The sequence below is a fragment of the Amborella trichopoda genome, chromosome 1 (assembly GCF_054954075.1).
Source record: "Amborella trichopoda isolate Santa Cruz 75 chromosome 1, AtrichopodaSantaCruz75HAP2 v2.0, whole genome shotgun sequence".
NCBI classification, from domain to species: Eukaryota; Viridiplantae; Streptophyta; class Magnoliopsida; order Amborellales; family Amborellaceae; genus Amborella; species Amborella trichopoda.
The window spans coordinates 20,059,668-20,084,162 of NC_142336.1; the positions used below are offsets into that span (position 1 = coordinate 20,059,668).

General features: G+C 38.3%; 1 protein-coding gene across 26 annotated transcripts in view; it reads right to left on the reverse strand.

The window, feature by feature from the left end:
• LOC18429840 (golgin candidate 3) overlaps nt 1-20,809 on the reverse strand; it is a 37,591-nt gene extending 16,782 nt beyond the window's left edge. For 13 of the 26 annotated variants that reach the window (XR_016052062.1, XR_016052061.1, XR_016052060.1 and 10 more), the window contains exons 1-6: nt 20,184-20,809; nt 19,424-19,522; nt 15,323-15,451; nt 14,199-14,384; nt 13,792-13,939; nt 13,639-13,703 (exon numbers count right to left, since the gene is read on the reverse strand). Coding sequence is in view for 17 of the 26 variants with exons in the window: in XM_088861940.1 (XP_088718066.1) it covers nt 13,639-13,703; nt 13,792-13,939; nt 14,199-14,384; nt 15,323-15,451; nt 19,424-19,522; nt 20,184-20,447 (891 nt within the window). In the remaining 9 variants the exon portion in view is untranslated. Of the gene's footprint in view, nt 1-13,638; nt 13,704-13,791; nt 13,940-14,198; nt 14,385-15,322; nt 15,452-19,412; nt 19,523-20,183 lie in introns of all 26 variants that reach the window. The other 13 variants (XR_016052086.1, XR_016052063.1, XM_088861966.1 and 10 more) reach the window with 4 other exon arrangements.
• Nucleotides 20,810-24,495: the final 3,686 nt, after the last annotated feature.

Genomic DNA, 24,495 nt, shown 5'->3' on the forward strand with positions numbered 1-24,495 from the left:
AAGGGCTAGGACTTAATATTGATTAGGGTATCTTAAGGAGGAAGTTCGGATTTAGGATTTTTGTCCTACAAATGTGTAACTATAGGACAAAAAAGAGAGAAGGGTAGAAGAATTTATTTGGGTCATGTGAAAGATCTTTTGGGGTGGACTTCTTTGCAGACCTTGAGATAGGATATTCTCTCCTCTATTTATCTAATCTTCTATTTTTCTCGCTCATTTACTTCCCTTTTCATTTTATGTTTTATTCATTGATGCCTTTTTATTTTGTTTATCTTTTATTTTTATTTATTGTTTATTTTTTGATGCAAGGAAAAGGGGAAAAAGAGAAGTCAACAAACTAAAAAATAAAAAATAAAATAAATGGAGAGAGGGTATGCAAGGAAGTTCACCCCAAAAGATATTTTCACAAGACCCAAATCAATTATTCTTCTCTTCTCTCTTTTTTAATCAAATAGTTACACATTTATAGCATAATATACTAAAATCCAAATTGCTCCCTAAGAAACCCTAATCAATAGTGAATCCTAGCCCTTAATCTTTTTAAGAAATAAATTTTCAATTCCACCCTTCAATTCTCACAGTAGAAATATACTTAAATACTCTAAAAGAAAATTAAAAAGTCAAAATAAACCCCAAAATGTAATTTTATCTCCTAAAACACAAAAAAAAAAACCTAATTGCATCATTCTCCTTATATTGGGAGAACCTCGACCTCAAGCTTGGTGTATAAATCGCATCCTTTAAAATCCACTTGAATAATTGGTGGAGTCCAACCACTTGCCCAGGTACTTTGTCTTTTTCAATGAACTAATCAATCACAAACTTAATGAGCGGCATGTAGTGGAACTCTAGGATAAAAAAGACAATCTTAGTTTCTCTCCTTCAAGCTCCTCATGAAACCAGGAAGATCGAACTTGATACTGATATCATGTGGACCTTCTTCAAGCCAAGATTCTTTCCTCAAAATTTGTTACTTATGTATGGAGTCAGCCCTTGTAGTATGTGATGAACATGATTCATCCCTTGGCTGAAATTTGGTACCGAATCTACGAGATTGAGAGTATCGTCTTCACGGTGATAGATATTTTCTAATCATTACAAACACATATTAAACCTAACTCCCGATCTTTTTAAGAATTGAACTTTCAATTCTACCCTTAAATTCTCTACAATAGAAAAAATTCAAGTACTCTAAAAGAAAACTAGGAATCCAAACTAAACCCCAAAACCTAATTTTTATCTCCTAAAAAGTAATAAAACAAAATAGCTAATTGCATCAAGAACCACTAAAGCCTGGTTTGTAGGCTCCTCTTTGATTTTCTAATAAATAGATTATCTTGTTTTCTTCGCTGTGAAATTCTTCCAACATTAGTTGGTAGCATAGCCAAGGATTCATGGTCATCAAGGGAAGGAATCTGTGATCAAGTCCAAGGTTGGCTAAATCCAGACGAGGGTTTATCAATTCCAACCCAAAATTTGTCGATTTCAGCCCAAGGTTTACTGATTTTAGCCTAGCATTTGCTGATTTTTTGCTGAGGGTTTGTGATTTTAGTGAAAGCAAGAAGGGGACATGGAAGAGGAAAACCTGTAGATCTACCTCTTAATGCCAGTGATGAAGAAATTGAAGATCTCAGAGCATCACTCATGGGAAAAACAACCCGCGGAGCATCACTCATAGGAAAAACAGCAGTGAGAAAAGATGTGGAGTACAACCTTTTTCAACATCGTGCTCCACATGAAGAGTTGAATGAAGTGGAAAGTGATAGAAGACCTAAACGTAGGGGACACCACTCTTGGGTTTCCGATTTGAAGGGAAACATTCCTGATTTTGACACAGCCGTAAATTTGGATTCTCCACCAATCCGCGACACATGCCTAGATAAAGAACAAGATCTTGTAGAAGATCTGCCATTGACAATGAACAAGACTTCAAGGTAGAACCAATCTTTGACGAAGAAAAAGATGAACTCCAAGGAAAATTTCTAGGTGAAGTTGTTGGTTTGATTATCGAATCCAATGCTCCATTTTGAAGATGCACTCGTGGTCTATACTGGGACTGAACCAAGGCATTTCAATAGGGTTATATGGGTGAACTGATGCAATTTCAGCTAGTTTATAATGACCCTTTCCTTGGGAGTTTCTCTACAGTATTTATAAATAAATCAACTGATTTCAAAGCCCCAATCTCAATGCATATCATTGCATTTGATTGGGCCAATAACCCACAGGCTCAAGGATCCAAATCATAGTGTTTGAGAGATCCGAATCATTTCGTTTGATTGGGCCAATAACCCACAAACACTTAGAATGCAATCTCAATTTCACATATACATTAAGTCCATATTCTTTAGGTCATAGAGCAAATTTGGCCATGGGAAACCTTAGAAACACTGGAGCAAGTTCCCAAGATTACCTCAAAGGCCAATTATACCCCATGCTGGAATCCGCCCTTCGATAATGCCATCATCAAAACCCATTGTGCTTCAAACTTTGGTAAGCCAAGAAGCAATCACGCTCTCATAAAAGGGATGGGAATGGAGTCTAATATAAGACTAGACCACTAAGTTATGCTATAATGTGGTTTGAAATGGGGCTCCAAAGACCAAACAACGTGACCGAAATTTAGCTTAGTAGCTACTGGTTGCAGCCATGGTGGAGCACAACGGAGCCTAGGAGGAAAATGGAGGGTGGCTGATGGGCTTACAGATCGAGGACTACAATACTCAATGGCTAACAATGGCTATGGGTTATCAACAAATGGCTAACAATGGCTATGGGCTATCATAACACATGAGTAAATAAAAAGGAACAGGGGTGTGGATGTTTCTACAGATTTTTCAAGAGAAATTTGGGCAGCATAACATTACAATGGGATTGATGAAAAATGAGAGCTAGGGTTTCACAAGGGCATCGAAGCTGCTTCTAAGTCATTGATCTTAGAAATGGGGTAACAAAGGCTTCATCCAAGCCATCCATCCCTTGATGATTTATCACTTTATCACCAATCACGGGTTGCGAGTAAATACCTTAACCCCAAGTTTTCAAACCCTAATTTCCTTCCATTTCAAACAATACATAACACTAGATTAATTATCATATAAGCCTTATATCTTGATATTTTGATTTTCCACATTATGTTTAAATTGAAAGAGGTAGAGAGAGAGAAAGGCAGGGTGTGTCCCACAAGGAGGCCTTCTCTCTCTCCTTTCACATGAGAGGAGACAGAAGAGATATTCCAAACATACCTTCCACCTTTAACCAACTCACACATGTGACCAATCAAATAAAACATGTATGTAAGATAACTTTACGCATAGGATGGGTCTTTAGGCGACATATGTCCAGCCCCCCTACAATGTCCAAAATGCCCTTTGACCTTAAGAACAAATGATCAAGTGTACCCCTCAATTCCCATCACACGTGACTGGTTGGATGCCTTGATCTTGCCTCCCTGGATCTAGGTGATCGAGTGACACGTGTCTCGGGTTCAGAAGGTCCAGGACCTGAGAACGCTCTCTTAGGAACCTTGTTCACAGAACAAGGGCAGGTGCCCAATTAGTGAGAGAGGAATTTTATTTGTGAGGTGGGGACCAACCTCACTTGGGTCCGTGACTGACTTGGGCTGAATCGCGCGGGCGCCCTCTTAGTTCACGACGGAAAGCCCCTCAATTGCTTCAACTGTTTCGGAATGGCTTCCCGTGACCTGCAATCTCCTTGTTTTCTGCACAACACTATCATGGTTAACTTGCAAAACATGTGGGCCGAATGACCCACCCTTATCTTAGGGCAATACACATTCATAGAGAAGATGAGAAGTTATGGTGATGAAGAAGAAGGTTCAAATAAATAAAGAAAGAGAAGAGGACTTAATAAGGGGACGAGACCAGCATGATAGCTAGACCAGTACAGTGACCGATTCGGAGTGGTAGCAAGACGGGCACGATAACTCGAACCGGCGTGATGGCGATACTACTTGAAACCAAGGTCGATATGACTATCCTAATCTGGTGTGGTAGCAAGATGGGCATGGTAATCAAGACCAGCACGACGGCAATACTGCTCGACAGCCAGACCGCTATGACAGTGCTAGACTGAGTCTGGCCTTTAGTCAAGCAAGAATGAAGAAAAGAGAACGAAGAGAAGGCACGAGACGGCGAAGAGGGAGGGTCCCGACGGCGTTACGATCACCACCCACGGCCGTGGAGTAACAGTGTCGCGGCCCTTGGACAGCGCTGGACGCTGCTGCTCACGACGAAAGGGGGGGGCTATAGCGTTTTGCGAAGCGCACGGCGATAAGCGTGGGACACGAGAGAAGCCTGTGGACGGCGATAGGCACCGAGCGCACGAAAGAAGCCTGTGGACGGCAATAGGCATCGCCGCGACCCTTTGCGGGCGGCGATAAGCATTGCCATCTAAGATAGGCGCGAGACGCAAGAGAAGCCTACAGACGGCGAAAGGCATTGAACGCACGAAAGAAGCTCGTGGACGGCGATAGGCTCCGTGCGCACAAAAGAAGCCTGCGGATGATGATAGGCATCGCCGCGACCCTTTGCGGGTGGCGATAGGCATCACCATCTGCTATAGGCGCGGGATGCAAGAGAAGCCTGCGGACAGCGATAGGCACCGAACACACGAAAGAAGCTCACGAACGGTGAAAGGCACCGAGTGCACAAAAGAAACCTGCGGACGGCGATAGGCATCGCCTTCTGCGCTTACACGGGACGCCGACGATACGCCTGCGAACAGCGATGAGCAGCATCGTCTTCAAACTTCGTTGAGAGATAGAGATGAATGAAGAGAGGGCGAAAGAAACTCGCGCATGGCGCTGCCATCGCTATGCACGACCTGCGAAACCACAGGAAAGGAAAGAAAGGAAGAGGCATGCATGGGCACTGTCACTGCCGTGCATGGCCTCTGAGAAAAACTCAGACGAAAGAGAAGAAAGAGAAGAAGAGAAAGAAGAAGAGAGGAAAGAAGATAAGAGATTTACCTTAGGCCCAGGGGTACCGACCTAAAAGTTTCCCCCTCCTTCCTGTCTCTCTCGAACCTTGACCCAACGATAAGAAGAGATGGAAATTTTATTAAGCAAAGTTCGGTCCATGTACAATGATAGTACGTGATATATATAGAGTTTTGCCTAAACATGGGTGGATTGATCAAAATTAAACCTAATCGTTGAAAATCAAGATTTAATTGAATTAAATAAAATAAGAAAATGGGGTACAAAATGACTGATTTGCCCCTTCCTAACAATTAGGAAAATTCAAGAACAGTCCTTGCTGCTGCCCTAGAACGTGCGTGATCTTTCATGAATGATCTCGGGTTTCTCTCGTGCGCGTTTGTCCGAAAGATGATTGTTTCTTTGTAGGGCTCAGCATGGCGATCGATTTGATGCCAACTTCGAGCCATGGATCGTGTTCATGTGACTTGAAATTTGGACGAATCTTACAAGCTTCAGATCGATAGTGTGCTCGTTTCTTAACGTTTCTTCGTGATTTTTTCATTGTATTACACTGAGCATGCCATCAGGGTCGCGTGGCAACAAACGCAGCTCGATTTCGTGCCTGGACGAAGATTTTGCAACTTTGGAGTTTTAGCCGGAATCTGAAATTCCGACGCCAGAATTTGCAATCATTTCATCGGCTTCGTGTGCGGAATCCGACAGTTTATCATGCGCGGGGTTCGGGCTAATGATAGCTATGGACCTTACACAAGCGATGCAGGTGGTTTCACATCGATAAGGTTCACGAGCACCGCGGTTTGGCCGCTCAAGCGAGGCGTGTCGCTGCTGATTTTCCTACAACTTTTTCACGGATCGGCAACTTCTCTCTAGATTTTCTCCTTGCTCGGGCACCGTCACGGGGGCATGCCACATATCGAAACGCTCGTCTCCACAAGACGAACACGCTCCAACAAGTTTGAGCGCGATTCGACCTCGGACGAGTGAGAAATGAGCATTGCAAGTCACTGTTCGTGATTGCCCCTTTAATGAAGTTTAGTTGCAGGGTGGCCGCACGAGAATAGTGTGCGACTCCTCCTGTATTAATCTTTTACCCATAACTTATTCCTGGAGTGTCTGTTTAAGCTGAAATTTGACTCCTGAAGGTTTTCAACAGTGCTGGATCCAATGGCAGTGGTCCCATGGCCATTTGATGCTCGGAAAGTAGGGTTCCAGTTATAAGGGTCCGTTTCAGGGTGCTAGAGATTGATTCAACCGGAATTGTTTCTCAGTCTGCATTGCCTTAGATATGTCGGAATACGACGAAACTTGGCAGGAGACTTTTTGAAGTTCTTATGACGATTTTGACCTATTATGGGGCCATGCTGAGACTATCGAAATTTCCACTGTCTGTCAAGCTTTATTGACCAGCTTCTCTTTTATTCCGCATCGGGGATCCATGGTGCTGAAAAATGTCTTCAAACAGTGACTAAATTAAAATAACACATTGGCCCCATAATAAATACATGTATGACAAATAAGCCCAAGCCTCCATATTATCATGACATCACTAAGGAGATCACCTATGGGCCTCGAATGTTCACGTGGGTTCCACGCCATTTGGACCCAGATGTGCCATGTTTCCCACATACTTGAACCTTGTGTGTCATTCTCGTAAATTTATGGTCAATTTCTCTTCCAGAAAAATTCCAAAAAAAATTCCATTATTCCAAAAAATTGTTTCTGATCATAACAAAAAAATTCAAAGTTGTTTTGGGCTCTTAAAAAATCTTCAAAGGTAATTTAGGTGCCCTGCGTTTGGAATCACTAAACTAGGGCACGCCACTCGGCTTTAGCCTAAAACCCTCCACTGCTTTCTCAAATCAACCCAACAGAACCTATGCCCCACACTCTAGCAAGGGTTCATGACTGGCCCATCAAAGCTGACCAATAGACAATGGAAGTTTGGGATTTTGTGGATTATAGGTGCACTCCCAATAATTAGTATACTAGGCACCACGTATAAGGGTGCGGGCTTCCTCTCTATGCACATGTGCACATCCTTCGCTGGGCACTCTCCAAGGAAGGCTGCTTAATATATAACACAGTTGTCATGTGTACATGCTGTGGATGAGGCTCTGTCAAGGGTTTGGCCCTCGTCCTCACAAGCTGCCTCTTCCATGCAGGAACACTTTGTCCCAACTCCAATCATAGGCACATGCCAACCTCGACTGAGGGCCTACTTTTAAACCTCATGACAATAATCTAGGTTATAACCCACAACCCCATCCTCAAAGGTTTCTGTGACTCAGAGATATCTCTCTCGGGATCCAGATGCTTAGGCCTGGTAAGTCACAAGGGTAGACGAACTACCTAATGTTTCCCTTTTAGGGGCCTGAGCTCCATTGAAGCCAAAAAATCAATAGAAGGTATGAGTTACAAAATTTTAAGATTTTGAAAGGCCACACAATCCCAACAATGTTCGGGTTGAACAAGGTTGTGGGACTAACACAAAATTTGAGGACGCGTTTTCTCCAACCAGGGGAATTTGATGTAGGACAAGATGCATGTTATTTTTGAATTTTTCTTATTAAATTTTAGAGATGTACTTTTGGAAATTTCTAGTTTTTTTTGGGGGAGATTTTAAGTTTTTTACTGATTTATATATATATATATATATATATATATATGGAAGATACTACAAAACGCCTATAGGCGAAAATGAACAGTGACTTCACCTACCCTTATCACCGTCCAAAGTTCATCGCATGGTCACGATTGTTCGGCAGTATTTCATTTTTCATTTTTTTTTTTTAACAAATCGGAATAACCTTAAATTTGGAGCGTGTGTTCATAAAAAATAGATAAATCTACGAAAAATATCAAAAAAATATTTTACATGAAAAAACTTGACCAAAATACCCCCAAAAAGTTTTGGGGGTATTTTGGTTAAATGTTTTTCGCAAATTATTTTTTTTATACTTTTATTAGGTGTGTCTCACTAAGATGTACACACGCTCCAAATTTCAGGTCATTCCGATTTGTTGAAAAAAAAATGAAAATGAAACACTACCAGACAATCATGACCGTACAATGAACTTTGGACGGTGATGAGGGTAGGCGAAATCACTATTCATTTTCGCCTATAGGTGTTGGGAAGACTTTTCCTAGATATATATATATATATATATATATCTAAGATTTTAGAAGTTGTTCAAATAAAGTGGTTAGAGTGCTTACGAAATATTTTATTTTATCAAGGATAAAAAATATCATTCAGAATTTTGTTTTAATTAGAACTTCTATTTCAATTAAAATTAGGATTTCTTGGGCTCTAAGACATGTCTCAAATAGACGTCTATACAGAGTTTTTGTATCTTATTTATGGTTTAACGAGTAAGAACCATTCAAACATGGCGTGTAGCCTTCCTCTTTGATTTTTCAATTAATAAAATATATGATTTTTCTTCCCTATGAAATTATTTCTGCATCAAACATGCCTGCAATATTTGTGGGAACACAATATGACTGCTCGTCACGAGTCATAACCAAAAAGCACAAGAATTTCCTAATTCATGGGCCGCAAAGCAAGAGTGGGTACGTTGTCAATATCCTGCCTAAAGGATGATATGAGGGGGCTTTATGAATTAGGTATTAGGGGCTCGTGTGAGACTATAGAGGACATTTCTAAACTTGCAACCCAATGGAAAATAAGGGGGAGACATCTTGGGGGTCTACACAGATACATTGCCCCCTTCAAAATCTCTACGAAGGAACTGCTCTTGACATCAATTCAAAAAATATGCCTAGATATAGTGCATAAGTTGATACCATGAGATTACTTATTATAGTGATTTTGGTCACAGAAGGAAATATTTCTTCACGAGCCTAACAATAAACCTCAGACAAAACATGCTTTGCAGTTGTCAATGTACCATCTAATTTTGATTTGGGCCTACCAAACCACTTACATCAAGTTACACTCCAAGGAATAGAGGAATAAGACACCAGGTATGTTATCTTGCAAGGAATGGAAATCTTCTAGCCTGTCATTCATCCAACGTTCATACTCATTATTCCATGTAGAAATGGGAACAAGCCAGTCATCCAGGGAAGCCACAAAAGGAGAATCAATTAAATACTCAAATAACAAAAAATGAACGAGTGGATCTATCTATGACAAGAGGATGTCCAATTTCCTTTAATATACATGCACCAGCATAAGACGAGAAGAAGAAGTAATAACGAGGGAAAGATTGTAAACTACAAGCATCAGTGGAAGTAACCAGATGAAAGTTGTCAGATTGCCCATGGCAAGGTACAGTTTCCTGAGGTTGAGAATTGATGAAAATTCAAAATGGGTTTACGAACATTCCCTTATGAGCTTCTCCATGGCCCCAAAACCAAAAAATAGTGAGCTAATCACTCATTTTAATTTTTCAATGAATGCAAAAGGACAAACAATACATAACCAAAAACTATTAATCTGGAAACAATCGCGATGCTTTTAATAGTGGAAATTAGGAAAGTGTCACACAACATTTCAAGAGATACTTTTAACCAGTGCTTCCATACAAAACCTTTATCATCAAGGCATTCATTACTTGAATTTTCTAGAAACTGAATTGAAACGAAACCTACCCTAATTCTGAGCATAAAATTAAGTTTCTTTGATATTTAGTTCTCAAACATACTGATATAAGCCTTGAAGATATTATATATATAATAAGAAAAGAGTCGCTGAATCACTGGCCAACAAAGGATGTAACCAACAGGTAAAATTGGGGATAGGAATGGCCCACGACAACCCCAGGCCCAACCCGACTAAGTAATAGCCTGGTCCAAATCTAAGTGGGCCTAGCTAGTTGGGCACATATCTGGCCATACTAAACTATTCTTGCCACGCCTGGACCCAGCCCCACTTCAAATAGAGTTTTTGGGGCCTGGTGAATCTTGTCCTAACCGAGCTTCTCTTTTAAAAGAGCTATATATTGCTTGTAGTTATGGTTTAAATGAAATGAGTCTTTTTTCTGAAGTCACAAATGAAGTAACAGTCAAAGTAAGCCCAAGTTATTGGCCTAATTGGTTTTTGCCTATATGCATTTGGTTAGAGGTTAGAATGGGTCAGGTCCAGTCCGAGTCAGGGTCTAAATTAGACCAAGATCTTACCCGGACCCGGTTCGGGCCCAGGTCCAAGTCTATAAATAAAAGTACGCATAAAAATTTATTTTATATATTTTATACTACATGATTAGTATTATTTATATGTCATTCATATTTATATTCGGGTAAGGTTGGCCTCGACCAATGCCCAACCCCATCCAATAAGATCCATGCTACACCCCGATCTCGACCCGATCAAGTCAAGGTCAACTGGACCCTGACTGAACCCGGACCAGGTCGGGTCAAGCACTACTTATTTTTCATAAATCTCTCTCTCTCTCTCTCTCTCTCTCTCTCTCTCTCACACACACACACACACACACACACACATTTATGCCTCTAACTCTCAACAACGAAAAAATAGGGGAAGGGAAGAGAAGAGAGAAAGTTTCTCCATAAGAATCCCTTTAAGCTTCTAGTTATAAGATATTAGATAATAGTACATTATATTAAGATATTATATAATAGTACATTATATTAAAAATTGTCATTTAGTGTATAAAAAATATAATGAAATAATATTATATAATCAATGACATACTAATAGATTATGTATACTATTATTATAATAAATTAAATAGGACATCTAAAATATTCGGATCGGGTCAGGTAAGGTCAACCTAGACCCAAACCAAGGTCAACCTAGACCCAAACCCCACCAGGCCTACTGTCAGGTTCCTACTTCTGGACCCAAACCCGACCCATCAGTTCCAGAAATAGGACCCAAACCCGAACCCAAGTCGGGTCCACCCATCGCTTTGCCATGTTGACACGACCCGTTACCCACCCCTACACTTGGTAACCTAAGAAATCATCATGCACTAGCATAAGTGCAAAAGCTGATAGGCCATTTTAAACATCAAACTGTAAAGGGAAGTTTCGTCTTTTGGTAATACAGGGGTACTACAGGCCAGGCTGAGTCGGCCCATCCTAGTGTTATGAAACTCGTCATCAAACAGGTGGGGGCACCTACCTGATCCAAAACCAGTCGGACCAGCCATTTTATAGGTCAGACCATTCCAAAAAACAAATGAAAAGGTACCTCTTCTATTATCAGCCAGCCATTCCGATAGGTTTGACTAGTTTGGCGACTCGGTGATTGGATGGGACCAGTTCTAGAACTGGCTACCTGTGGACCATCCAGTTCATTCTGGTCTTGTAACTGATTCCTGGTCAGACCAGCCGGTTCATTCCGGTCTTGCAATAACCTTGGCCCGAGCCCTCTGTATCTAGGCCCAATCTGATTATGATTCACATCAAGGATCCCAGGAACAGGCTAACCCCATAAACTAAGGACCCACATAAAACCCGGCCCAAGTTAGACAAGGCATGACAGGCCCACCAAGCCGGGCCAGCCTGTTTCAATCCTTGGCTTAAAATTTATAATGGTCGCTCATGGCTTACCAAAATCAACAGTTCAACCATGTCTCGAGTCACATGATTAGAGAAACAATAGAAAAGACTCAACCCAATCCCTCAAAGACTCACAAGTCTCAAATCATCCGAATATCAGTCTTAAAGAAAGTTTTACAACGAGCAATTCTTTAACAAGCCATTTTTCCATTTCAAGATGAATAAAATAAGTCACCCTAACCATAATATGTCCACATCATTATCAAGTAATGGCATGCCACACCTCAACAATAAAAATTCTAATTTTTCTGCTCATTCTTTCCGTTTCATAAAAGCCACAATGAAGCCCTAATGTAGGAATTTCATCATCCTACACTGATCCTTCCAAATCACAAAAAATGCAGAAAATGGAATTTCTTTGGCTTGTTACACAAATAACTTATAGCCTAGTTTAAAACAAACCCCTATATCCCTTTTATTAGAAAAAAGGGAAACAAAATTCAGAACCAAAATATAATGAAGCCGCAAACCAGTCAGGAAGAATTGATCACTTACTTGAGGATGTTAAATCCATCAAGATAGCCAATTATACCCAAGCCAGTTTGAAAGAAAATCACTTGTGGCTGTCAGTGGAGGGCCAACCCACAAGAAGTGTTTCCTACAATGGGATGAGAACAAGAATTTTCTATTGCCATCCCAGACGTAAAAACACCACTCTTACATGTACGCCATTCCGTAAAGTGTATTAATACATCACCAAAGGGACATTGGTGTTGAGCCTTGACCACAAGTCTGCCCATACCTGAAAGGCTATACTAATGTATTTTGCAGGCCAATCCAAAATAGCTGTTAGGATTCAGGAGTGGCCTTGTCAAAGTGTTTACAATAACAATTACATCCCGTGTTCAAACTTCAAATCTGACAACTGAAAAATCATCTCAGCCAACAATCGGCCAATAGAGACAAAAACTGAGAAGAAAAACACAAGAAGGCACCACAAGAAGAAAGAGAAAGGGAAAAGCCAAGAGAAGTCTCTCTCTCTCTCTCTCTCTCTCTCTCTCTCTCTCTCTCTCTCTCTCTCTCTCTCTCTCTCTCTCTCTCTCTCTCTCTCTCTCTCTCTCTCTCTCACATTGAGTTTTCCTCTCGCGTCGAACTTCATTCATCCCAAACCAAAAATCAACCTTACAATGAGACGCCCCTTCTTTTAAAAGGTGCTCTAACTAAAACCCATATCCCACTTACCTATATAAAAAGATAAGCTTCAAATTCCACCATGTCCCTAAATAGAGATAAGCTTACTCTTTTAAAAAAAGAATACTTCTTATTAAACATCCTAAAAGTTCTCCCTTCTTCCTCTTAGATTACTCCCTATCTCACGTCCTCATCTTATGCTTCTTACAAACAACTCATCCAAAGAGAAAAAGCGGATCCTTCTAAAACCCGCCTTATCCTTCTTAAAACATAACCCTAATCCCCAAAATAAAATTCCTAAAATTTGACCCATAAAAAATAATTAGTAAACAAAAAAATTAAAAATAAGAGTATAAATTAAATTTCCTAATCTGCATTAGAATCCTACTGCTGCACTACCCAAGTACATTTATACTTAGATGAGGAAGTCAGTGGCCTAGATGAGGAAGTCAGTGGCAAAGTCAAAATAATTCAAAATAATCATAGTTAAGTTATTCAGCTTCTGAATCAACAATTCGAAGACTTTCTAATATGATCACATCTTAGAATTACAACAAGTATTTATGAAAACCCCTCGCCTCTATCCGACATTCAAAAGAGGCTTCCAAACATATTAACAAAATCTGAGAAAGGAATTAAGACACAGCAACTATATATCTAGGGACCAGCATAACATGTACCATGTTAAAATTCCTACATTGCCAGTATGATCAACCCCAGTTAATGACCAAATATAAACACAAGAGGACAAGTTGTAGTGACGCCTATAAAGTTTCGACTAAACAGTTCGAGAAAATAACAATTATCAATTGAAGAATGAAAAGTTTTTGTCCGTTTGGGTCAAATTTTAAGGTCCTAAAAGACTTCAATAGTTGAACTAGAAACATAAAATATTTTCTTTTGCTTTCTGATAAAGTGACTTCAATTCCTGCTCGTGCTGGAAAAGTATTGTGGAAGAAATATTTCCTTAAAAGAGTTTGAGTTTCACTTACCCTGTCATTATCCCCCTTCAATGAATGGAGCTCCTTCTGATATGATTGACTGTGTGTCTTTTCATCTGATTGGTATGAAATCATTTAGGGGAGTTATACTTGAGTAAGAGTGAAAATTTATTTCGAAGTTCAAAACCTCAGGGTTAGTATTACCTTGTAACTGCAACTTTGTGCTTGCTATATCCGCTTGTTCTACGTCCAGAAGCTCCGTAAGATGCTTTGCTTCGATCAGCGCTGCTTCATAATTAGCTTGCACTGCATCCAACGCTCTCTGCTTTTCTTCATGCAAATCTTCAAGATCCTGAAAGGAATCTGTACATCTCATGATCATATTTAACACTAGAGAACAAGATGAAGGTATAGATTTCAAGCAAAGACCAACAGACAAGCTATGACATGTGTGACTCGTTGATCAAAGATGGTTTCTATGATATGAGAACTTTAATACAGGTTAAAAAATATCGATGGAAGGAAACATACTTCAGCCAGATTAGCTATTGGATGCCTGACCTTCTACGGAGGAAATCCAATCATTAATCACAAGAAGTTTGAAAAATAACCTTTTTATTCCCCTGTAGCTCCTTAAGCTTCTGCTCCAATGCGTCAAGATCAATAGCTTCATCCTTCCCATCAGTTGATATGTCTTGTTTTAGGATATTAACAGCATATGAATGGTTCGCTGTAGAATGACCACTTACTTGGCTCATACGCTTGTGCTGCTTAATTGAAAAACTGTCACTCTCTCCCTGCACAGAATTACATAAAAATATCACAATGCACAAGGTTATAATATCTTACCAAAAAGGAAAAATAGAGTCATGTGGAAACCAAACCATTTCTTAAAGGATTAACAATTAACCAATGGAAATGTATCTATAGCAAAGTGAATATCCTTAATTCCCTAGAAGAGTGATCTGAAAAGAAACTCAATTCAGATTTAATGCATAATACAATGTACAGTCTCAGAAACTCAAAGCAACTAAGACAAAAACGTCACCCAATTGAATTGAACATATCACTTACTTCACATAAATGTATACAAACAATTCAAATTCAGGATGGAAACATTTCAAAACATGTACTTTTGCCAATTACTGGTTCAGATGGATTATGGAGATCATGAGATACTAGCATTGGGTATCCACATCTCATTATGAAAATACATGACTAAAGTCATGGGATCAAAAAGATATGCATTGAATTGCTGCTAAACGAATAATTATAGTGAATACCCCATCCGGAAGATACTGAGACATGATGTACAAATACGACTGAACAGGGAAGCCAAGTGCATAGAATTGAGAATAGTCAAACTAGGATCTAACTGAAACAAGGTTATTCTGGCAGAAAGGAGCAGTAGATTGCTCATATTCAAATTTGCCGCAAATTGCCAAAAAAAATATTTGCAATTTCAGGCGACTTCCAAAGATCTTCTCAAATTCAAGAAATACTAGGTCCCAACTCATTATCATAGATGCCTTTAGAAATAAGATGTCCATATATGAAAACTAGTCTGGAGCAGAAATACAAGGAGAGATAAAACGGCATGGTATTTTACAAAATACAGGACAAAAATACGGATACAATTACATCCATAATATATATTACATCCATAAGGTAATAATAGTCTACTTGTACCAACCGTAACTGGTTAGGAGTAGCTTGGGTTAAGAGTTTTGCTTGCCTTTGATATGACAGAGCTACTTGAATTTTTTCTAACATTTCCACTAGTAGATGCATACTCAATAACTTTTTTTGCCTCCAAATTTTTCCTTAATGCCTCATTTTCTTCACGCAAACCAGATAAGTGTTCCTGTCAGAAAAGCCAACAAGGCAAAACTGAAAAATGTTCAATACAACAAGAAACCTACACATGATTAAAAACAAAAGGAAAAACTCTATCAAAATGAATCATAACAAGAAACATGTGTGTATCTGGGTGTGTGTGTGTGTGTCACATTTAAAAAAAAAACCATATTGAAAGGAAGCAACAACCAAATGTCCAATTCTACATTGTGAAACAGAATGTGGTATCAGGTCCTAATATCTCTAAATCTTCTAAAGAACATAGAACATGAAAGCAAATCATATCTTAGTGCATTGATCTCTATCTTTTTTTTTGGAGAGGGATGAATCAGATTTTAGTTGTCATTAAGCAACAGATTGAACAGCCTATTAGAGACCATCTAAAGGGTGTTACAGTTCCGAGGGCTGCCTAAAACCCAAGATGGATGCTTATATCAAAGTGCCGCAACTTTGGAGCACAAAGCTCAGAGAGGATGGGGTGGTGGTATGTTTCCCAAAGGCAGTAACCTAGGTACTAGACAGACCCTAGTTGATAAGTACAAAAAAGTAAGGACTAAGATTAAGGCAATACATACCAATATGGTAATGAACTCACAGGGTTATAGAAGCAAACGCTCACAATGCATTATCCATGAATCAAAAGCAACAAGCTATTATAAAGAAACAGAAGCTCGAGATCATGGATAAAATGACACATGCCAAATCCACTAAAATAATTTTAAGGAAGAAGGTAATTATGGTATGTCCTTGTCAGGAAGTTATGACGCCATGGCCTGTCCTCATTCAATTAATCTTGATAATACGTAATTAATGCATACTACATATTGATGACTCTTGGTAAACCAACTGCTATAGGGAAAGTAATACATGCTAGTATTTCTTTCAGCTTTCATGGGAAGATGCTCCAACACTATCAATTTATGATAAGTTCATAGAAACCATAGGTAAGCGCAGTAGTCATTCGACAAGAAGAACATATGGGCCATTCCTTAACCATGCAAACTTAATGATTATAATAGTGAAGCATTGCACTCAACATGAGATCATTATGTAGCATGGCTCTCTGTGAAGGCCACTCCACAAATAAAAGGAGAATCAGGGTAACACAAAGGATTTAGTCAGAAACAAGAAAATTCCAAGGTGTGGGTATGAAGGAGCTCTCTTTTTAAATGAGTAGCTTATCTCTTTCTTTTCTTCTGCTCTCTTTTGCAGTCATGTCCAGCTAGTCACATCTCTGATGTAATCTGACATAACCATTTCTTGCTATCACCTATCAAAGAACTAATCATTGTAAAACTATTCCTACGTATAGGATCCATCACATCAGCATTCAAACAAACATGATTCCTCATACCTGGTATGCCAAATATGCCATGTCCCTACCTTTTGTTTTTTTTACTTTTATAATTATGGCACCAGCTAGTGTGAACAACAATCGATCAAGCTTCTGATGTTAAGACTACAAAATATATAGTGCAAGGGGTCCAATAGAATGTCTTACATCTCTTCATTAGGCTTGACCTCAAATCTTTGTAAGCACCATAAATAGCATTACAATTTCTAGGTAGACAGAAGTCTTCAAGAAGTTTCTTAAGAAACGTGAAAAGTTCACTTTTAGTAATACCCTCCAGCCATATCTAACAAAAACACACATAATTCATATATGAAGTGCAGTTTTTCATCCACTCACTGCACATTATTGAGCATCTAAAAAAGACAATAATAATAATAATAATAACAATCACAATAACCAACTTTCTTGAAATGCTAGAAACTTATGCCTGCAGTAATAAAACAAAATGACTAATAATGAAATACCTGCAACAGTTATTGGATGAGTTAGAAATAAAAGGACCTGGCAACAACTAAGGAATAAATTCCAAAAAATAGAAAAATGCAATTAAATCAAAAAATCCTTAATCATGAACTCAAAGTGAATTTGGATAAAAAATGAGGGAGAAATCCAAGCATTGGCGATTTGGGGCAGGGTTTAACAAAAAACTGCTTTTTTCCCCAAAAATTGAGAATTTTCTGGCCAAATATCACAAATTCTAGGCTTTTGATCCAACATATTAGTATAGGAATCTGGTAAAGGGTTGAATAGCATTCAGGTTGAACCAAATTTCAACAGATATGAATCAAAAATGAGAGAGAAATCAAGCCATTGGTGGATTGGAGGGTTTTACCAAAAACCAGCATTTTTCACCCACAAAAAGAGAATATTCTAGCCAAATCTCTCAATTTCTCGGCTTTGATCCAACAAATTAATATGGGATTCTTGTAGAAGGTTGATTCACGTTCAATTAGAACCAAATTTCAAAGGATATGGATAAAAAATGAGGGAGAAATCGAAGCATTGTCATACTGGTGTCAGGTTTAACCAAAGAAAGCTGCGTTTTTCCCCAAAAACCAAGAATTTCCAGGCCAAATCACTCAATTTCTAGGCTTTGATCCAATAAATTAATATAGGGATCTTGTAGAGGCTCGAATAAAGTTGCAAATGGAACATAAGTTCAATGCATTTGGATAAAAAATGAGGGAGTAATGTACAGTTCCCCATGTACCCAAGTAGGTAAATTGGAACCTGGCACTAGCCGAGTCCACAGAGTTTTCGAACACCGAAAAAGAGCTTCCATAATCAGTTTAATGCAGCCCAATCCTCTTCCAAACTTAAGATGATATTAGAGCCAAACAGAACAATTTTTCTCTTTATTCCTAGACCACCTTTTTTTCCTTTTTGTTTTTTTCCCTTTCTTTTGTATTTTTGAAGTAGTTTAGCTAAACTGACCAATGATAACGATGTCCTTGTGAGGAGAAATCAAACAAGGATGCATAATAAGGAAAGCAATGGAGCTACACAGTCAGAATTGGAGCTTGAAGAATTAGAAGCAAACATATTACTGGTTTGGCCTCAAAACTGCTAAAGAAATTGGGGCATGGTAAATTAATTGTACTCACAATTCACAAAGGAGTAATGTTGCAAGCAATTATGAAGTTGGCAAGCAGTTGCAGACCATAAGTAACGCAATCTCTTTTTTGGCAAATATTACGTGCCCCAGAGGGGACGTGGAATATAAATATTGGAGTCACTATCAACCTTGGCATCTTGGATATGTTGAAGAACACTAGAGGCAAGTGGAAGAAAATAGGACTTCAAACTCTGCATTAGTCTCAAACAAGAATATGAATATGTAAGACTCCAAACACTAGGCTAAGATGCTATTTATATAACATTATTACATTTTAGCTATATCTTATTTTACTTTTTGGCCATAAAATTTAAGATATATAATTATTTATATCTTACTTTCGGCAAATCATGATTTTAGAGAGACTTATTATCATGGATGATTTTATGTTAAGAGAGAGTTTCATATTTATGTCATTTTATATTCCAAATCTCTGGTATTGATGATTGTCTAGCGACAAAACTGGTACAATAAACGTATAAAAGTATCAGGTGCATAGGTAATGAATATCTTCTATCACTTAACGCAAACCATGTCTCTAGTTTCAAAATAAAACTACGTACTCCTAAAAGACAAGTATCGGGATCCGTAACAAATTGTTTTGAGTATGGTCGATCAAAAAGGATAAGCTATGAAGCACACAGAATAAAGCAATAACATATTAATCAAAATATAAAAGACGAAAATTGCATACATATTGCAACATATGCTGTGAACACTTTACCGAATTGCAAAGATAAAACCAGAACAGTACTTTGAGTGTACTGATTCCATAGGAGATGTATATCTAGCTATTATCTGTGAATCTTAGAAACTGTTCTTGTCATTTTATCTGTTAAATATCATCTTATGATGGGATCCCACAAGTGTACTAATACTTACAGATAACAGATTGATAACATTTCAAATTTAATGAAAAATTGGAAGCCAATTTATTCAGTATTAGGACATTTAAATGACTATGACAAGTTGACAACATCATGATTCAGAACAAAATACCATGGCCGTACTTCTCTTTCCTTCAAAATAGCTGCATAATTTACAGATAACGCCTTAAGTTCAGCTTCTGATCCCTGAAGCCTCCTTAACTCAGCTTTGTACCACTCGAGCTACAAGCAAAAGAAAGAATTAAGAGGAATGACCTTCTTCAAAATCATAACTTCCCAAATTTAGCACACCAAGTAATTCAAAATATGCTAAGAAGACGAAAGAGAGATTAGGAATAGTCTCAGGGCATAGGTGGTGAGGGTGGTGCACGCCAATACTCGGGGTCACAACACAATGTCTTGAATTCCATTCCTACTACGGTTAAGGGACCAGTTCCCTACTTATCTACCCAAAAAGAAAAAGAGGAAGAGAGAGAGCCTTCTCCATCATAGATAAAAATGCATAAAAACTATTCAAACAAACAGAGAACTGTAAATTGTCTTAGTAAAATTCAACTAACAAAAACTCAAACCACAAAAATTTTCAGTTTACTCAATCACGAAGTGCATGTAAATGGTACAAATAATGGATCTTAAGAGACCACACATAGTGCATTGTAGCTTAAATTCAACAGGATTCAGAGCTCCCCCCTCACTCCTGAACCATAACGAAATTAAGGGAAAGCAAACCTTCTCTCTGTGAAAATGGAATAACCAAATTAAGGAAAAGCAAAACCCCTCTCTCTCTGTAAAACAATAATGAAATTAAGGAAAAGCAAAACGAGAGATCTCTCATTCAAGTGGGCAGGAAGAAATATGCGGATGAATTAATCAGATCATTTACCTCAGCCTTGTGACTTGAATCGATCCCATTGGGCACTGGAGATTTTGCATGAGAATGGGATTGAGGAAATCGATGAGAAATCTTTCTATGTCGATGATGATCACGATCCAAAACCGACGCATCTTCCCCTACCCCCAAATTGGAAAAAGAGGACCTGCCATTGCTAGGTGGGGTGGTGGCTTCCAGCTCCTCAGCCACATCATGGACATCGAGAGCAATTCGAGAGAGGTTCTCCTTGAAATTGGCTATGGTACTGTTCCACATCGCCCCACAAACATTTCAGATCTCACCCACCTACTTTTATTTCTCGATTTCTCCTGAACCGAATATAACTGCTGAACCTAACTCAATATCGCGGGTTTAGCAGCAACTCTGCCTGCCAAGAGAGACAAAATTCGCCATTAAAAAGCTCTGGGAATTTCAGAGAGAGATGAATGCGTTATTCAGACACGAGGAGCAGAGTTATGCGAAATCAATAAAGGCGCGCAGTAATACGAAGCAGCGCAGGAATCTAACGCCTGGAACTCTTTCATACGAACGTGGACGTTTTATATGAGGCATCTGTCTGGTAATGTTCTTTCCTTTTACGGAAACAGATTTTTCATCATGTCATTCCCGTGGAACTTTACACATAAAAATCCGCTTTCCCTCTCGCTCTCAGTTTTCTCCCAAGATTTACATTACTGCTAACGTCGCTTTGAGGCAAACGTTTACAGCAACCAGAAGTTCTTTGTTGCGTTTTTAGTTTTTTCTTTTTCTTTTTGTTCTTCTGTTTTTTATCCTCTGGGTAATTCGGTGGGGGAAGGCGTCCCCATATTAAGTTTTTTTTTTTGAAGTTGTCGGCAGGGTGGTATAAATGGGAATGAAAACCACATTATAGTCATTGTTCAAGTTGTAGGGTGGTATCAATGGGAATAAAAACCACATTATGATCATTATGGCGTGTGTCCAAACCCCATTCCCAAATATTTTGATATGTCATACTTTCGTATGTCTTATCTCATCGGCCTTTGGGTGATGAGAGCGATCATCTAGGGCTGATGGAACCCTTGGGGCCCAAAGCAGTGTTCACAGTCTAGGCGCATGGCATTGTTGAAAGTTGGATTATATGAACAAGCATGGTATAGATAAATTTAAAAAAAGAATTATTTTTTTGATTTTTACACCAACAAGACCACTCACAATATCCAATTACAAACAAATAACTCTAGAAACAAATAAATAAAAAAGAAAAGAAACACGGTTTCTATCACTATTTAATACAATTCCTTGACTCATTGTTTTATGGGAAGAGAATATCAAATCACAAATAAATATTTTAAAAAGTAAAATTGTCGAAGATTACCTCAACCGGACTTAGTACACCTCACACTGAGTCTCCTCTTTCCTATGGTGCTCGGGATGTATGATCGGTCTCTTGATTCTCTTATATATTGATCTCGATCTAAAAGTAACTATCTAAGGTGTCAATGCCTTACGCTTGCTCAAGCAGAGGGAGAGATCTACTAACAAGGGATCATCCATTTGCTACTCAAAAATCAAGCCGCTTGCTCAAACAGAAGGAGAGATCTACTAACAAGGGATCATCTTTTTGCTACCCAAAAATCAAACCACCAAGTTAACCTTAGCTTCGGCATGCCACCTAGAAACGAGAGAGATGACTTGAGCGTGCCCCCTTGGCTTGAGAGAAACACGAGAAATGACTTGAGTGTGCCCCTTGGCTTGAGAGAAACGAGAGAGATGACTTGAGCAAGTCCCCTTGGCTTAAGAGATGACTTGAGAGAGATTTTGATTGGGGTGTGCCCCTTAAAAAAAACTTGGGAGAGATCTTGAAACCCTAGGTGGGGCGTGCCACCTATTGAGATATCTTGAGAGAGAGGTGAACGCTTAGAGAGAGGAGAGAATATGCGTCAAAAATTTATGAGGTGTGTGATCTTCTTTATAGTCAAATATTGATCGTCGATCTAATGAGACTTGGGGGATGAGAGATTTGATTCAAAAAGATGAACTAGAGTCTTATCCTGCATTTTTTAGATCTATTCACATCAAATCTTTAAATAAAGAAAGTATATATCTTACTTTCTATTTTAGTATATCCAATCCTTATTTCATAGATCAAGTTAAAAAATTAACTAAATATTTCAAATATTCATCAAAGATTTACTAAATATTTATAATATTCAAACTAATTATGCTATTCCCAAAAATAAACCAACAAACAAGGGGATAACTATCACCCAATCTTGGATAACAAGTTAGTCACATGTTCTAAATTATGCACAAGTTAGTCACATGTTCTAAATTGGAAACTCATATTTATGGAGGGTCCCATATAATTTTAGAAAATATTTTATTTTGTATTTAAAATTTTTAAATCTCATATTTTATTTAAAACATTGTAAATTTTCTTTTAATTTATAAATCTAAATGACAAAAATAAAATATTAGAAGATTCACAAAAATTCAAATAAACATTCTAAAAATCATATATCATAAAATTAATTAAAACTAATTAATTTTGATGGGAATTAGATCTGTTAGATCTAAGAATTTATCAAGATACGGGAGCACTCTACCTTCAACTGTGGGTTACGATCCATCTAGCTTTCTTAAATTGACCCAACAGTTCCCATGACCCACAGTCCACTATAGGGGTTCATGATTGGACCACCAAATTCAGCCAATAGATTGGGGGATGTAATCTAAGTTTATAGATTTCAGGTTCTCCCCTAGAGAAAAAAAAATCACGGTCCTCCAAACCATAATGAGACCATGACTCTATGGTGCATAGGTGTAATCCTTCACATATGTACACCCTTCACCCTCATTAGTGAATATCAAAACTGTTATGTATGTACATATCGTGTGATGATATAACGATGATGTTTTAACCTTGTCTCTAAAGGCTATTCATCACATGCAAGGGCTACACAGTCCCTCGACTCTCATCTAGGTATACTCCGGCATCATCAAGAGTTAGCTAATTAAACCTTCTTCTGTAGATCCCTATGCTTAGATATCTTGGGTTTTTCGAAACTCAACTAACCTACTACATCAAGCCTAGTCTGAATATCATTAAATCACATTTGCCTAGTATGGTCCACAAGAGGACCACAGTCCCATTGAGTTTATGTTTCACTATATAAAATGCTCATACAAGCTCTCATAAGACCTTTAAAGGCCACATAAACCCAACATCTCCCACTTGACCTTTGGAGGCCTTACAATCTCTCCTTCTCATATTTTCATCCCCCCAATTATAATCTCTCTTTCAAGCAATTTTCACTTATTATCTCTCATTACATAAATCATGGTTTTTGTCATCAATCCTTTCACAAAGGATTTATGGAAGTAGTGCCTATTTCTCTTTGCTACTTGGATCTCATTCTAAAAGTGGTTGTAGTCTATCTTTTATGCTGCATCGCGAATCATGGACCTATTTTCGCAGAAGATATCACATACCCTCATCGCATGGGGTCGTATCTTCATTGGCTTAAAGTAATTCTTTAATCAAGTTGTTCCCTTTTGTAGCCATACAACTAGCGCCACACATCCGAGTTCTACGGGTGAACACCGATATGTTGTTCGAGTTGACCCATCAAACACAAGGTAGTACTCTCACTGGAATATTGGGTTTATTGGATCTTTTCATAACATGATACCTATATAACTAAATATCCAGCAATTAAAAATAATCATGGGATTGTTAATAGCTCCCACTCAAACATAACACATAAGAAATATTATCTCAGCATTCTCATGCTTGTGTCATGAGATAGTATAGTAAGCCTCATAGTAAACAATAACTCATTGCCCGTTTAGTTTCGTAAAACCACTTTTCGAACCAAACTAGTCTCTTGGTTGTAAACACATAGAAACAAAGTTGTCTAATATATACAACACGTGTCAAGGAGACCTAGCAAGATGGCCATGCCCTATGGTTCATGGTCTTATGTAATCGAGGATTCTAACGAATTCAAAACCAAGTCACATAGTCGGTACTATGAAAATATGAGTCAAGACATGTGGGTGTTTAAAAACAGTGCATAGATTAATGACACCTTTTCACATGTGCAAAAATACTTTCAATACCCAATGTTTTTCCTTATATCAAAAACTCTTGACTTGATATACTTCCACAAATAGTTAGAAAATAACATAGTGGTCTTTAAAACTATTTTTCCTAAATACTTAGTGGATCTCGCAAGAATATGGGTTTTTCTTAAAGCCATATACATAGACCTTAGGTTTTTCACAAATGATCCAATTTAATTTTAAAAATACATGCTTAGTATTCATAAATCATTTTTAC